Genomic DNA, 13856 nt, shown 5'->3' on the forward strand with positions numbered 1-13856 from the left:
TAAAAGTGTGACTTACATTAATTTTAGTAGATAAATATGAATGATTGTTTTAAACATATTTTTCAAAATTGTCAACACTTGATATATAGCCTCTTCATCATTGTCCAAATAATTGTGTTTGTCTTAATTTCATTTTAAATATGTTTAATTTAATGTCTTTAGGTGTAAAATGAATTGAGGAGTATATATTTATTGAATTATTATTAAATAGTATATTTTTCTATTTTAAATCTTATATAATTATATTGTTTCTCATTTTAATTAATCAATTAACAATTTAAAATTGTATGAAGAAAAAATATTCCGTCGTGCATCGCACGTGGGTTAACACTAGTTATTAAAGTAGAAGAGATGTAGAAAGAAAAAATGATTGAAGTATTGATAGTTGAGAACGAGCTCACTTTACAAGAGAGAAAGGACTTACTAAAAATATAAATGACTATTTTTAAGCGACGAACCAAAATGAAAAAAAGAAATTATTTTTATGGGACTGATGTATATTTGTGGTAAATGAAACATTAATTAACTTATACTACTATAATAATGAATTTATTTTTATTTTCTGACCAATGTAACCATAATTTATTTTAGCTACAAATTACATATATTAAATTGCATATTGAATCTTACTCCCTCCGTTTTTTAAAAATAGAAACATTTGAAACGGCACTGGTTTTAATGCACACTTTGGTAAAGTAAGATAGAGGGAGAGAAAAATTGATAAAGAGATAGAGAAAAAAAAAGTGATAAAGTAATAGAGATGGATAGAAAAATTAATGTCAGTGGACTATGAGGTCCACTTTATTAGTGGTATAAGTGGTAAATAAATTGATGTATAGGGTGTAAAGATTTTTTAAAATAGAAAGTTTGAAAGTTGCTATTTTTAAGGAATTGATTAAAATGGAAAGAGTTGTTATTTTTAAAATACGGAAGGAGTATTAATTATTTGGAAATATAAATTGAGTGCTACTACACCAAAATTAATAAGTAAATACAAACATATGCCCACTTATTTGTAAATGCTGTTTGTGTGTAAAGATGATGAAATCATAAATGACAAACAATAACAAAACCAATTAGTATTGCACTAAACAACAGAGTAACTGTTTTATGATTAAACTAATAATAATGATAATATAAACGGTTGAAGAATAGTGTCGCCATCAACTGCGGAGAAGACTCGCTCCACTGCAAAATCTCCCGCGCTCTTCGATCTTCATTTGCGCGTTAATGTTACTCTTTCCTCCCTCACAAATCACATTTCTCCTTTTTCCATTAATTCCTTTACACCTTCTCCTTTGCTTTCTTTTCTGTGTCTGAAAAAACATTAGTGTTCGATCGGTATGGATGAAGAGTACGATGTCATCGTTCTCGGCACTGGTCTTAAAGAATGCATTCTCAGCGGCCTTCTCTCCGTCGATGGCTTAAAAGTAAGTTCATCTCACTCCTCTGTCTCATTTTTGGGGAGAAAATTTGGATTAATTGATCTATTTGTGTCTTGAGGAATAATAAACTCTGGTAAAATCAACCAACCATTGCTGACTAAATTATCCGATTAATCGATGAACAATGATGAATCAGCTGTGAAAGATTTGATAGAACTGGATAGATGATTAGATAGATCGGATGGATGTTCATCCGATTTGAATTGAATTTAATACCTAATGTAGAGCGGTAGAATGACGCCACAAGCGAGTGTGATTATTCACTTGATAAGTTAGACAGATTCCTCAATGTATGAATTGAAAATTCGAGAGAGAACTCATAAGAGAATAATATGATTGATGATCAACGAATCATTTGGTATCAAGTGTCACTTCTTCGATTTATGTTCTGCTGATCAATTTCTTTCATATTATTTTCGTAATTTTTTAGTTTGTATCCATGGAATGGTAAAAATACACGAGTATTTAGGCGGGAATACTTGTTTTTTTCTCTTATTGTTTTCATTTTTATGGTTTTCCAAACAGGTCCTACACATGGACAAAAATGACTATTATGGAGGAGAGTCCAGCTCTCTCAATTTGATTCAGGTAATGTTAGAGAACTGTTTCTCATTTCTGATTCCATTTAACTGATTATATTATACAATCATATGATCAATCTCCCATTTTATGTGACCAAATGTTTATGTTGCCTAGTTGAGAGTAACAAAGCTGAAGTGATTTGGATTTGATATCTCATTTTCTTCAGCTCTGGAAGCGCTTCAGGGGAGAGGAGCAACCGCCCGAGAATTTAGGCGCAAGTAGAGAGTACAACGTTGATATGATCCCAAAGGTATATGTGAACATTGATGTGTTAGAAACTGCAATACCTAAGCTATTTGTTTCACAACTTATGTTTTTTGTGTTATGATTGGTAAAATGAGATTTTAATTTGGTGGTTGTAGTTCATGATGGCGAATGGAACTTTAGTACGCGTCTTAATTCATGCGAACGTCACCAAGTACCTCAACTTCAAGGCCGTAGATGGTAGTTTTGTCTACAATAAAGGAAAGGTGTGATGACTGATGATGAACTTTTGCTAGCTTTCTCTTTTTTCCTTTTTATGTTTCTTGTTCAGCCTTGACTTGTCATCATGCTACAGATCCACAAGGTCCCGGCAACTGATGTCGAGGCATTGAAATCCCCACTGATGGGGCTTTTTGAGAAGAGGCGCGCGCGCAAGTTCTTTGTATTTGTTCAAGACTTTAATGAGAGTGATCCCAAGACTCATCACGGGATGGACTTGAGCACGATTACAGCAAGACAACTTATCTCGTCAGTTTTTCACACTTATGCATTATTACTCTATTACACTGCCAATTTACACAATGTGTAGCTGTCCTAGCCTACGAATTTCTCGTGATGTTGTAAACGGAACGCGGATTTAGTACAGTTGGATAGTGGCCTTTATGTTTGAACTCTGAGTGACAGCCTTGTGTGCTCTAATATGCAGAAAGTATGAACTGGAAGACGACACGATTGATTTTATAGGCCATGCACTGGCTCTGCATTTCAGCGATGAATACTTGGACAAGCCGGCACTGACTTTTGTGAAAAGAATGAAGGTGGAGAGATTCTATTAAATTGCAATCTATGGTGTTTAGTTGAATAAAAGAAGAAGTATCACAGCTTTTCTAAACTTTCGTCCCTCAAACAGCTGTATGCAGAATCTTTGGCGCGATTCCAATCCGGATCTCCTTACATCTATCCTATGTACGGACTTGGAGAGTTGCCTCAGGTTTGCTCCCTTCTAAGTATCATAATTTCAGACGTATATACTGATATTGTAGTTTTGACTTGTTATGATGTCTGATCAATAGGCGTTTGCTCGTCTGAGCGCAGTTTATGGTGGGACTTACATGCTAAACAAGCCAGACTGTAAGGTGATAATCTGTTACATCCTAGCTTCATTCGTGGAAACCGAGATGTGTTAATTGTTTTCCAATCTACAGGTGGAATATGAGGATGGAGTAGTGGTTGGAGTAACATCCGAAGGAGAAACAGCCAAATGCAAGAAAGTTGTCTGCGACCCCTCATATTTACCCGATAAAGTAACTTTTCGCGCGTTTATCATAAGCAAGGACATACATATTTTGTGTGGATAGTTTTCAGACCAATTCTGGTTTCAGGCCGAGAAGGTAGGGAAAGTTGCGCGTGCTGTCATTATAATGAGCCACCCGATCCCAGACACTCACGAGTCGCACTCAGCTCAAGTCATCATCCCACAGAAGCAGCTTGGCCGTAAATCAGACATGTATATATGCTTCTCACTTCTCACCAACTTATTATACCTTTCTGATTTATTCATGCAGAAGATCATTTACTTGTGTATCTCTTGGATTTCACTTAGGTATCTCTTCTGCTGCTCATACTATCACAACGTGGCGCCAAAAGGCAAATACATAGCTTTCGTTTTGACAGAGGCTGAGACTGACGACCCGGAGGCAGAGCTGAAGCCCGGGGTGGACATTCTTGGACCGGTTGATGAGATATTCTACGAAACCTATGACAGATATAAACCTACCAACGACTGCGATTCTGACCACTGTTATATTTCTATGGTACACGTCGCGTTCTTCTATCTGCTTCACTTGTCATCATATATCTTCACATAACTTTGTGTTATTGCATTGCAGAGTTATGACCCATCCACACACTTTGAGTCCACTGTGGAAGATGTTTTGTCTATGTATAACAAGATAACTGGAAAGGTAAATGTGACAAGAAGATTATACAACTTCTCAATATAGTATAAAAGATATACTAATATAACTGATTCTAACATACTTATAATCTCATATGGTTTGGTTTAGGTGATTGATTTGTCAGTGGACCTTAGTGCAGCAAGTGCTGGTGAACAATAAGCTGTCTCAGATTCTTCACTTGTATCTCTCATTATATGAGTTGTGTGGTTCACAGCAGAGGATCAAATCCCCACACCGGAGAAGATGAAACTAGTACATGCATGCTCCTCCTCAGCTTCATACAAGTTTACCAGATTATTCAATTTTTATTTTTTTTTGGTTTTGCATTTTCTAGTAGCTAAAATAAGGATATATTTTTCTGCCAAGTGTAATGGGACAAGCCATCTGCATTATAGCCATGGATGTTGATGATGGTTGCAACTAAACTTACCAATTTTTTATGTTTGTGCTAATGCTTTTCATTTGAACTTCATCTTGTATCTAATTTTGTGTAATGATACGACTTGTTTTCACTTTTTAACTTCCTTGATCGAATCATGTAATCAAATAGAAACAAAATAATCAATGAAATAATTTACTTTTGAATAGTGTTCACTTGATCTTTGGTCAGGTCAAATGAGATCTGATTCATAAGCGGGCATTTGGTCTAGTGGTATGATTCTCGCTTTGGGTGCGAGAGGTCCCGAGTTCGATTCTCGGAATGCCCCTTTTATTTTGGGCATGGATATTTTCGCTGTCAATTCCGAATCGAGGGAGAAATAGGCGACGAGAGAGTGAAGAAAGAGGCTATGGAGATCATAGCTGAACTCGAGGTGCTGCCTCGTCTCGTCGTCTTTCACCTCGATTATACTCTCTGGCCCTTCTACTTGTAATATTTTCTATTGTTTGAGATTGAGAATCCAATGTTGTTATTCTGCAATAACCCGATCCCTTTTTTTTTTGCTGTTATTTTCCCCATTTTTTGGATCTTGGAAATGAACCCAAAAGAAGTGATCTTTTATCAGCAGAAGAAAGATTGATGGATAAGCTTGGTTTGGGAGAATTCGTGTGTTCTATTGGTAATTTGATTTAATTTTACCTCAATGACAGTATTGCTATCCAGTTAAATTTTCCGATTTCATTTCTTACTTGGACTTTGAAGTTTATGTTAATATACATGGATGATATTAAGATGTGGAATGGAAATTATAGAATATATGTATTCAACTATCGATGTTGAAAAGTAAAATTTGGTGAAGCCGTGAAGGAAAGATTATTCAGCATAGGGTTAGATGTGGAAGTAGCAATTTTTCTGGTCATCTTCATTAGATTTTGACATTATTATTTCCTGAACTTGAAAATACTTTTACCATAGCTTAGACAATGATGATTGATGAGTTCCGCAATAACATGGTAAGAAACTGGACCATTTTTGTGTGTGTTGACTACTGACTATTTTAATCTGCAATGTGTTGTAAATACTATGAATCAGTCTATTTGTTAAGTTATTCTTATTGTGGTATATTCATTGGATTGCTTAATTGTATTCATGGAGAATCTGGGTGTGTGTTCTGCAGTGAATGTCTCTCCATGTGTGACATGCCATCACTATATCTGCATGCCAAAGGCATACTGCATGCTCTCAAGGATAAAGGTATTGGTATCGCTGTTGCCTCGAGATCACCAACTCCAGATAAAGCCAACACTTTTCTTGAGAAGTTGGGAATAAAATCATTTTTTGTTGCTCAGGTGAGCTAACTCTGCCATTTGATCAATTGCTTGAGCTACTTAATTATGTTGATTTGTGAAATTATCTGAATTCATATCTATGCTTAGGACTAGAAGAGCTACTAGTTTTTCGTTTGAATAAAGGATTCCTAATCGATTACAAATCCTTGAAACCTCATTTTTGTTACATTTTGAGGCATTGGCCATTGTGGTGGATTTACATTGGAAAGTCATTACTAAAGCTTTTTGTTCAATCCTCTGCTTTGTGCATACCATGCAATACAAATGCTTATGTATCTGTCGCAAAAAATTTGTTTATTTTATCGTACATGGTATGGCACAATCCGGACCATCGTTCATTTGCGGTGGTGGTGGAACAGGGTTCTGTATGAAGACATAGGTGTTATTTTCTACTTGAGCACTTCTTGAAATTCCACTGTCGAATGCTTTAGATACATTCTGAACTGGGACTTGCCTGACATTTGTAACGTTTCAGGAGATATTCTCGAGTTGGACCCACAAGACCGATCATTTTCAGAAACTGAAGCAGAGGACTGGTGTTCCATACAACGAGATGCTCTTTTTTGATGATGAAGATCACAACATACAAGCAGTAAGATCTCATGCTGTGCTTCTTCTTTTCTGAACCACGTGGATGACAATCTTTTTGGCTGTGAATCACCACATAGCCTGTGATCTTTGCTTCTAGGTATCGAAAATGGGTGTTACGAGTATTTTGGTGGACGATGGTGTTGATCTCGGAGCTTTGAGGCAGGGGCACATTAAGTTCTCTCAAAGTAGGTCAGCATTGGAAAAGAACAAGCAAAGATGGCGGAAATTTTCACAAAAACCGACTTCTTCAGAAAATCAGCAATGATTTCCCGATCCATTTTTAAAGGACTGCCTACCTGTAATGACATTTTTCAGGTTGGATTAGTGGTCCTAATTACAGAGATTTGTGCTAATTTCATTGTGTTTAGTGATTCAAATGCTGCTTAGTATTAACAACAGCCATGTAAGTTGTGTAGAACTTGACTCTGTATTTGATAATGTTGTAGTCTCTTTATTTATGGTTTTATGTTGATCATTTGCTATTATAATACTCCCTCCATCTCACTATAGTTGAGTCGTATTTCGTTTTGAGTCGTCCCACTATAGTTGGGTATAGTTGGCATGTCATTGGCTGTTCATCATGGCTATGATACTGTCAAGACGTGCAACGATGGCATCGGAGATTGGTGGATCATCAGCAGCAGGCATGATTAGGGCCATGAGAACAACACCGAGAGCACCAGTTGATGCTATGTATCGTGGGAGGAACGAGAGAAGATTGACAACATTCTCCACAAGAGATGGAAAACTAGGTATTTTTCGAACAAGAGTTAGGGTTTATAGGAGAAGAAAGATAGTAAGAAGTAACTTAATTCACTCTTGACATAAATAAAGAAACGACAAAGACATATTTATAACACTAACCTATGCGGTTCGACTCTTAATACGAGTTGGGAAAGAACCGACAAAGAAAACCCGACTTGGATCTTATTAAATGCTCAACTCGATACAGGACATGACTGTTCTTCCTGGTTCATGGTGATTGCAGATGTTCGTGTTTCACTGGATTTTACACTTGCTTCTTGTCTTTCAGATGGTCGATGAATTTGTTTATATAATTATCTTGACTCTCATGATTGCCAAAGACACTTTGCAGCTCTGCAGCCTTCAGCCTCAACTGCTCACCTTCTTCTTCTTCTACAAGAACTCGTCTTATGGATTCAGCAACGGCTAAAAGAAGTATCTTTGTTCCTGGGAACTTCATATCCAGCTTGGTTTTCCACAATCAGCTTAGCAGTGAGTCCTTGGTCTGATATAAAGGGGAGAAGAATTAGTGGGTGACCATGAGCAAGAGATTCAATACATGTTCCCCAGCCTGAGTGGAAAAAACATCCCCCGATTGCAGGAAGGGCATTTGTGCAGGCTGGATATCTATACTGGCCTCACAATTCTCCGGTAGTCCGTCAACTGGCTGCATTTGGATCTCCAGAAGCTCCATCTTGGCTGCTAAAGATGATGGGATGGGAGGTAGTCTGTGCAGGTTTCTTGGGGTGGAAACATATGGAAACAAACATCCCTTTTGCTGCCATGGAAACATCATTATATTATATGGTGAGTTTTTGCTTCCATTTTTCTCCCAACTTGTGTAGAGATATGATTAGATCAGTTATTTGTGCTGATGGTTGATTCAAGTATATAGTATTACATTTACAACTCGCTAGCTTTTCAATTATTGTGGATTAATGGCCCACCAGCAACCGTACATGTTAACATAATCTAGAGGGTGCAGATGGCTAAACCTATGCACTCATGATCATCATAAATATTGCTTCATTTATTCTACACAAATAGCTTTAGTAATAGTAACAAGTTTAGTTATTGATGGTGGAGAATAGATGGATGGGCCATGGCCAGGCTGTGATAGAGTCATTTGTAAAACGTGGAGATCAGAGCTACTATCAAGCTGTAGAGTGTTAGGTTAGGTTGAAAACTTTTTATGCGACTAATTGATACTCGTATAACATTTTTTATCACCATTTATACAAAGATCTTCAATGCAACGAAACAAAATCTTAATGATTCTGAGAATTTGTAATCTGCATAAGAATTATTAACTGTTGAGTACAAACTCATCCCACATCGGGAGTCTAAGAGAAGTTGAAAGGTGTATATAATTCTTGTCCAACTTCCCTTGGTTTGTCCGCTTTAGGTCAAGCTCACACAAATTTGTTTTTGGGTCGCGTCAAACTCGAAGTGCAGCAGGTGATGTGGATGAATGTGCAGTTGAAGCAATTGAGTAGCTACAATTTTTTTATATGCTGTGTCTGTTTTTGGTATAGAATGCTTCACCTCTCCTCTGTGGGATGGGTGAGAAACGAGAACATCCCTTACTGCGTTGCATAGGCTGAATTTACTCCACAACCACAACCATACCAATTCCTTTTTCGTGGTAGACTAATCTGCCAATAATTTAAAAAGGGTATTACAGTATTAAGCATGGAGATATTTTACACTGTTCCTCAAATATAGTGAAAAGTAACTATTGAGGAGTTTTTTGTCATGAAAACAAATGATGAATGAGTTTCTTGGGTTGGGAACATTTTAGTTGCTAGAGTTTCGTGGGGTATCCTGAGTGTTGATGTTGTTATAGCAGAGCAGAGACGTAAAAGATCCAGACCATCCTTATTCATTGGAAGAGTTGAAACACTTTTTACATCAAGTTCATTAATTTGATTTTTTTCACTTAACTAATTGGTGCTGCCGCTGCGTTTTTTTTGTAATCAACTGTGAATTATTTCACAAATAGTAGTGTATTAGAAACCGATATCATGAATGGATAGTTTACTCTATTTATTTATTTTTTAGAGAAATAGAAAAAATAAGAAAAAGATAAAAAATTCTTTATTCTGAAAATTTCTTAGCAAATTTAATCACAAATTCTGAAAGATATTCCAAAATTTCTCTTTAAAAAATTATGATATTAGTCTCATTATGTCTGAAAACAAAATAAAGTTTCAATTTTGTAAATAAAACAACGTATTTCAGTGATATTGATGATATTCAAATAACATTGTTTTATTAAAATAAGAAAAAGTGAAAAAGAGGAGAAACAAAATTCTTATTTAAATGAAAAATTGGCATTGTAAATATTATTAATTCTTGATTGAATTTCAAGTTTTCAAACTCTCACTCTACTGCTTCTCACTTTCTTGGCCAACCAAATTCCCAAATACATCATCCATAACTCCCAAGATAGAAATCAAACCTTAGCCCATCTCAAATGAGCCTTCCCACACTATACTCCAGCTTCCCCACTTCTCAGAGATGCATTCAGCAACCATAATCATCACCCCCATCTCAGATTATCCTCCAAGAACTCACCTTTTCCCCCAAAAAATTCAAAATTCCCCGCCACAGTTTATCGCTGCAGCTCACCCCTCAAGAAAAATGGCGTTTCTCGGTGGATTAGCCTCCAAAATCAGCGCGGTTGGTGATCACAGCGGCGCCGGATCTCAGACTCTGGTGGAGTATATGGGGAAAGGCGGCGCAAACGTCGGCGATGAGCTGGTGGTGCTGTTCACTCATTTGGAGTATGCTTGCAAGAAGATTGCTGCTCTTGTGGCTTCGCCTCTCAGCTCGAATCTCGGCAAAAGCTCCGGCGCAGGAGCTGGCAGTGCTGAGAGGGATAAGCCGAAGCCGCTCGACATCGTGGCGGTGCGTTTTCTTGTTGATTTTGATTGTTTAAAGCCCCTTTTGTTGTTTATTATCATGAGGTTGTTTAGGGATTTATGTGTCTGTGAAATGTTGATTAGTAGCTTGCTATTTGAAGTAATTATCCCTTCGAAATTGTGGATAATAAATTGTTGCAGTTTGCAGATTTGATTAAAAGAAGGGTTTGTGAAATTATGATATAGACATAGTGTTTGGTGTTGAGATAGCTGATATCATTGACTACTTATTAGGCTGTGTTTAGTTGGTGAAAGCCTCTTGTTTCGTTTCGAATTACCATTCAATAGTGTCACAGCTCGTCTCTTGTTCCATCTTCTCCAGTTTTTCATTGTTGGACATTCAGTGGTGAGGGATTGAGTTATCAAAGCATGGATTTTTTATTGCAGAATGAGATTGTGTTGTCGTCTTTGAAGAATTCGGGAAAGGTTGCAGTGATGGCCTCAGAGGAAGATGATGCTCCTGTTTGGCTTGCTGATGATGGTCCGTTTGTTGTTGTGTTGGATCCTCTTGATGGTTCCCGGAACATTGATGCATCTATTCCTACTGGAACGATATTTGGGATTTATAAGAAACTGGAGGAACTCGATCATCTGCCAATAGAAGAGAAGGCGTTGTTGAATTCTCTCCAGAGTGGAACTAAGCTTATTGCTTCTGGCTATGTGCTTTACTCGTCAGCTACGCTTCTGTGTGCCAGCTTCGGCTCAGGAACGCATGGCTTCACCTTGGATCACTCGACGGGAGACTTCATCCTGACCCACCTAGACATTAAAATTCCTCCTCGAGGTATGGAACTTCTGATTTTGTAATCAACTTTTATGAAAGAAAAGCACTGCATAATCAGTCTAATAATTTCATTATGTTTCTTTGTCATGTCAGGGCAAATATACTCGGTAAATGATGCTCGATATTTTGACTGGCCGGAAGGTTTAAGGCGGTATATAGATACTGTAAGACAAGGCAAGGGCAAACATCCTAAAAAATATTCAGCGAGATATATATGTTCTCTTGTTGCTGATTTTCACGGGACACTCTTATATGGTGGTATTGCGATGAACCCGAGGGATCACCTTCGGCTTGTATACGAAGCTAATCCACTCAGTTTCCTAGCCGAGCAAGCAGGAGGTAAAGGATCTGATGGTAAAGTTAGAATACTGTCTCTCCAGCCTGTGAAGTTACACCAGAGACTTCCTCTGTTTCTCGGAAGCCCGGATGATATAGATGAGCTGGAGAGTTATGGAGATGTGCAACAAAAAGTAAACCCCGGATATGATGTATAGAAAATGTACTTTTGTCTCGTCTGTTGAGTCTTTTCGTTTACTTGGTTCACCACATCATTTCAACCTTATATTGTGTATAAAACCCACGTTTCTTCTCCGTGCTAATGGATTTTCTGAAATCCCGTGTTGTTGTAATGCAAGTAGAATTTGAATTATTTAGCTATTCGTAAACATGTATCAGTCGAAAATGCAGCCCAAGTTTATATCTTCGTAATTGCCATAGAACGATACCTCCCCTAATGAAGAGGTGGAAGCAAGCTTGGACTTCAGGACCAGGTACATTGTTTTTTAATTCTCGAAACTATCTTGTATGACAGTAAACTAGACAGAAAGTTAACATTTACGCATATCAGGTTCGATTTAGTTTCTGGTTTCCGGTATTCCTTGATAATTCCACGAGAGACCAGTGTAACATTTAGAAGCTAGAATATGTTGTAGTTGGTGATACAGAACCTGAAATAAAAGGAAGATAAAGGAGACATAAATGGCATCACAACTACTGTTGGCGTTTGACCTGACTGTTCTTGGTTGATAGTGATTGCAGATCTTCATGTTTCACTGGATTTTACACTTGCTTCATTATCATGATGTTTTTCAGATGGTCAATGAATTTGTTTATATAACTTATGTTGACTCTCATGATTGCCAAAGACACTTTTCAGCTCTGCAGCCTTCAGCCTCAACTGCTCGTCTTCTTCTTTAACAAGAACTCGTCTTATGGATTCAGCAACCACGTCCCTACTAAACGAACCATCTTCGTTCCTGGGGACCTCGTTCCAGCTTGGTGTTCCGCTATCAGCTTAGCAGTGAGTCCTTGGTCTGATACGAAGGGGAGAAGAATTAGCGGGTGGCCATGAGCAAGAGATTCGGCACATGTTCCCCAGCCCGAATGGAAAAAACATCCCCCGATTGCTGGATGGGCGAGTATTCTTTGTTGAGGCGCCCAACCGAGAACAACGAGACCCTGGCTCTGTGTACGGCTGGCAAAACCAGGAGGCAGTAAATCCTTGTGGCTTCCTCAGAATCCAGAGTAAAGGTAATCTCGAAAGCTCAATTGAAAATGCCAATTCGTGTATTTCCTCAAGGGCCATCTTGTACTCGCTCCCGAACCCTGCGAACAATACTGACTTCGGTTCTTTCCCATCTAGCCATTTGCAGGTGCTGGCCCAGCTCGAGTCGGTTGGCGCGTGCTCGCTCTCTTCTGTCATCGGAGGGAGTAATCCGATAGGTAAAACCAGCTTCTGATATAGTTCTCGTATTAGATTTAAGTTGCTCTTCGCAGCTCCTCACCAAAACAAAGCTGCTTTCCTCCACAACCTTTGCCAAACGCTGGCCGCTGGACACGCCCGATACATCAGGTACGTGCGTGTTGCGCATCATTTGGTGTGGCCTTCAGGACTCTGACGTTGCTTCCCGTCCTTGAGCTCAGCCGGTGACCCCAAGTAATCCAGCGTGGAAGCCGTGTACACGCTGAAAAACGCGGCGCTCACTCCATACTTGGCAGCAAATTCCGAAATTCGATATGCAGCAAAGTCAACAATTATCAAATCCGGCATTGGAACTACCTTCTGGAGCAGATGCTCGAATGGCTCGGCTAGCATGTCGTGCGCTTTCTTGAGGAACGGCGTCTGCGCTTTCTGGATATCCATTGTGGCCTCGCAATTCTCCGGTAGTCCCTCAACCGGCTGCATTGGGATCTCGAGAAGCTCCATCTTGGCTGCTAAAGATGATGGGATGGGAGGTAGTCTCTGCAGGTTTCTTGGGGTCGAAACGAATGAAACAAACCTCCCTTTCGACGCCAACCGCTTTGATAACTCGAAGAAGGGTATCATGTGGCCGAAACATCATTATGTGGTGAGTTTCAGCAAATTTGTGCTGTGCAGATCTTACTTATGTAGAGATGTTGACACGACACCGTTCAGTTTATTTGTGTTGTTCAAGGTAACATAGGCAAGATGTTTAGAATTTTATATTCACTAGAATCAAGACTTTTTATTTAAGTATTGCCTTGGCCGGCAATATGTGTTACAAGTAGCTGGTTTTTCAATTATTGAGGCGTGAAATTTGTACCCCACGCCTCTTTATTTGTAGTTTTGCAGAATACTGTTGTTGTTGCTTTATGACATTGAATACATTCATCGCACAAGTGATGAAAACGAAATGGACAGTTGTTGTCGCTTTTATACATATAATGATAATGATCGCAGTGAATAAGAGCACTCACAGTAAGATTAGCCCTCCCACAACCCTTCCAAAAATTCACCCCGTCACATCATCAGTTAATCTCATTCTTCCCAACAGCTCTCCCATTTGCACGTATTTGTTCCTGGATCCTACTGAGTTGTTGTTGATGATATTAAATTCTATAAAATGTTTATGAATCTAAAAGCAGCGGCTAAAAA

At 38.4% G+C, this 13856-nt stretch overlaps 3 protein-coding genes, 1 non-coding gene and 1 pseudogene across 4 annotated transcripts; 4 read left to right on the top strand and 1 right to left on the bottom strand.

Moving 5' to 3' along the window:
• Positions 1-1127: 1127 nt before the first annotated feature.
• LOC121743586 (guanosine nucleotide diphosphate dissociation inhibitor At5g09550-like) lies at positions 1128-4631 on the top strand. Its single transcript, XM_042136914.1, has 14 exons — positions 1128-1232; positions 1332-1430; positions 1971-2033; positions 2194-2277; positions 2390-2497; positions 2587-2759; positions 2938-3049; positions 3142-3222; positions 3305-3367; positions 3437-3535; positions 3614-3738; positions 3835-4045; positions 4121-4195; positions 4298-4631. Exons 2-14 carry the CDS (start codon positions 1344-1346, stop codon positions 4346-4348), a joined length of 1332 nt encoding a protein of 443 aa, XP_041992848.1. The 5' UTR covers positions 1128-1232; positions 1332-1343; the 3' UTR covers positions 4349-4631.
• Positions 4587-6996, top strand: LOC121744655 (magnesium-dependent phosphatase 1-like). The gene is made up of 5 exons (XM_042138247.1): positions 4587-4592; positions 4840-5057; positions 5746-5917; positions 6393-6509; positions 6606-6996. The coding sequence occupies exons 1-5, from the start codon at positions 4587-4589 to the stop codon at positions 6771-6773; spliced, it is 681 nt and encodes a 226-aa protein (XP_041994181.1). The 3' UTR covers positions 6774-6996.
• On the top strand, positions 4825-4896 carry TRNAP-UGG. The gene has a single exon. It is a non-coding gene; the product is annotated as a tRNA-Pro (tRNA).
• A 2623-nt stretch (positions 6997-9619) lies between the features above and the next one.
• Positions 9620-11573, top strand: LOC121744809 (fructose-1,6-bisphosphatase, chloroplastic-like). Its single transcript, XM_042138463.1, has 3 exons — positions 9620-10162; positions 10564-10960; positions 11054-11573. The coding sequence occupies exons 1-3, from the start codon at positions 9773-9775 to the stop codon at positions 11452-11454; spliced, it is 1188 nt and encodes a 395-aa protein (XP_041994397.1). The 5' UTR covers positions 9620-9772; the 3' UTR covers positions 11455-11573.
• A 220-nt stretch (positions 11574-11793) lies between these two features.
• LOC121744656 lies at positions 11794-13295 on the bottom strand (annotated as a pseudogene).
• Between the last annotated feature and the right edge of the window lie 561 nt (positions 13296-13856).

Source organism: Salvia splendens, chromosome 8 (genome assembly GCF_004379255.2).
Source record: "Salvia splendens isolate huo1 chromosome 8, SspV2, whole genome shotgun sequence".
Lineage (NCBI taxonomy): Eukaryota > Viridiplantae > Streptophyta > Magnoliopsida > Lamiales > Lamiaceae > Salvia > Salvia splendens.

Excerpts from the sequence above, each read along its gene's own strand:
- LOC121744655 (XM_042138247.1), top strand. Across the intron at positions 5,058-5,745 it reads ACTCTCTGGCCCTTCTACTT|TGAATGTCTCTCCATGTGTG; the intron begins GTAATATTTTCT and ends TGTGTTCTGCAG. Across the intron at positions 5,918-6,392 it reads AATCATTTTTTGTTGCTCAG|GAGATATTCTCGAGTTGGAC; the intron begins GTGAGCTAACTC and ends GTAACGTTTCAG.
- LOC121744809 (XM_042138463.1), top strand. The coding sequence starts at position 9,773 with ATGCATTCAGCAACCATAATCATCACCCCCATCTCAGATTATCCTCCA. Across the intron at positions 10,163-10,563 it reads AGCCGCTCGACATCGTGGCG|AATGAGATTGTGTTGTCGTC; the intron begins GTGCGTTTTCTT and ends TTTTTATTGCAG. Across the intron at positions 10,961-11,053 it reads CATTAAAATTCCTCCTCGAG|GGCAAATATACTCGGTAAAT; the intron begins GTATGGAACTTC and ends TTGTCATGTCAG.
- LOC121743586 (XM_042136914.1), top strand. The coding sequence starts at position 1,344 with ATGGATGAAGAGTACGATGTCATCGTTCTCGGCACTGGTCTTAAAGAA. Across the intron at positions 2,498-2,586 it reads TTGTCTACAATAAAGGAAAG|ATCCACAAGGTCCCGGCAAC; the intron begins GTGTGATGACTG and ends ATCATGCTACAG. Across the intron at positions 4,046-4,120 it reads ACCACTGTTATATTTCTATG|AGTTATGACCCATCCACACA; the intron begins GTACACGTCGCG and ends ATTGCATTGCAG.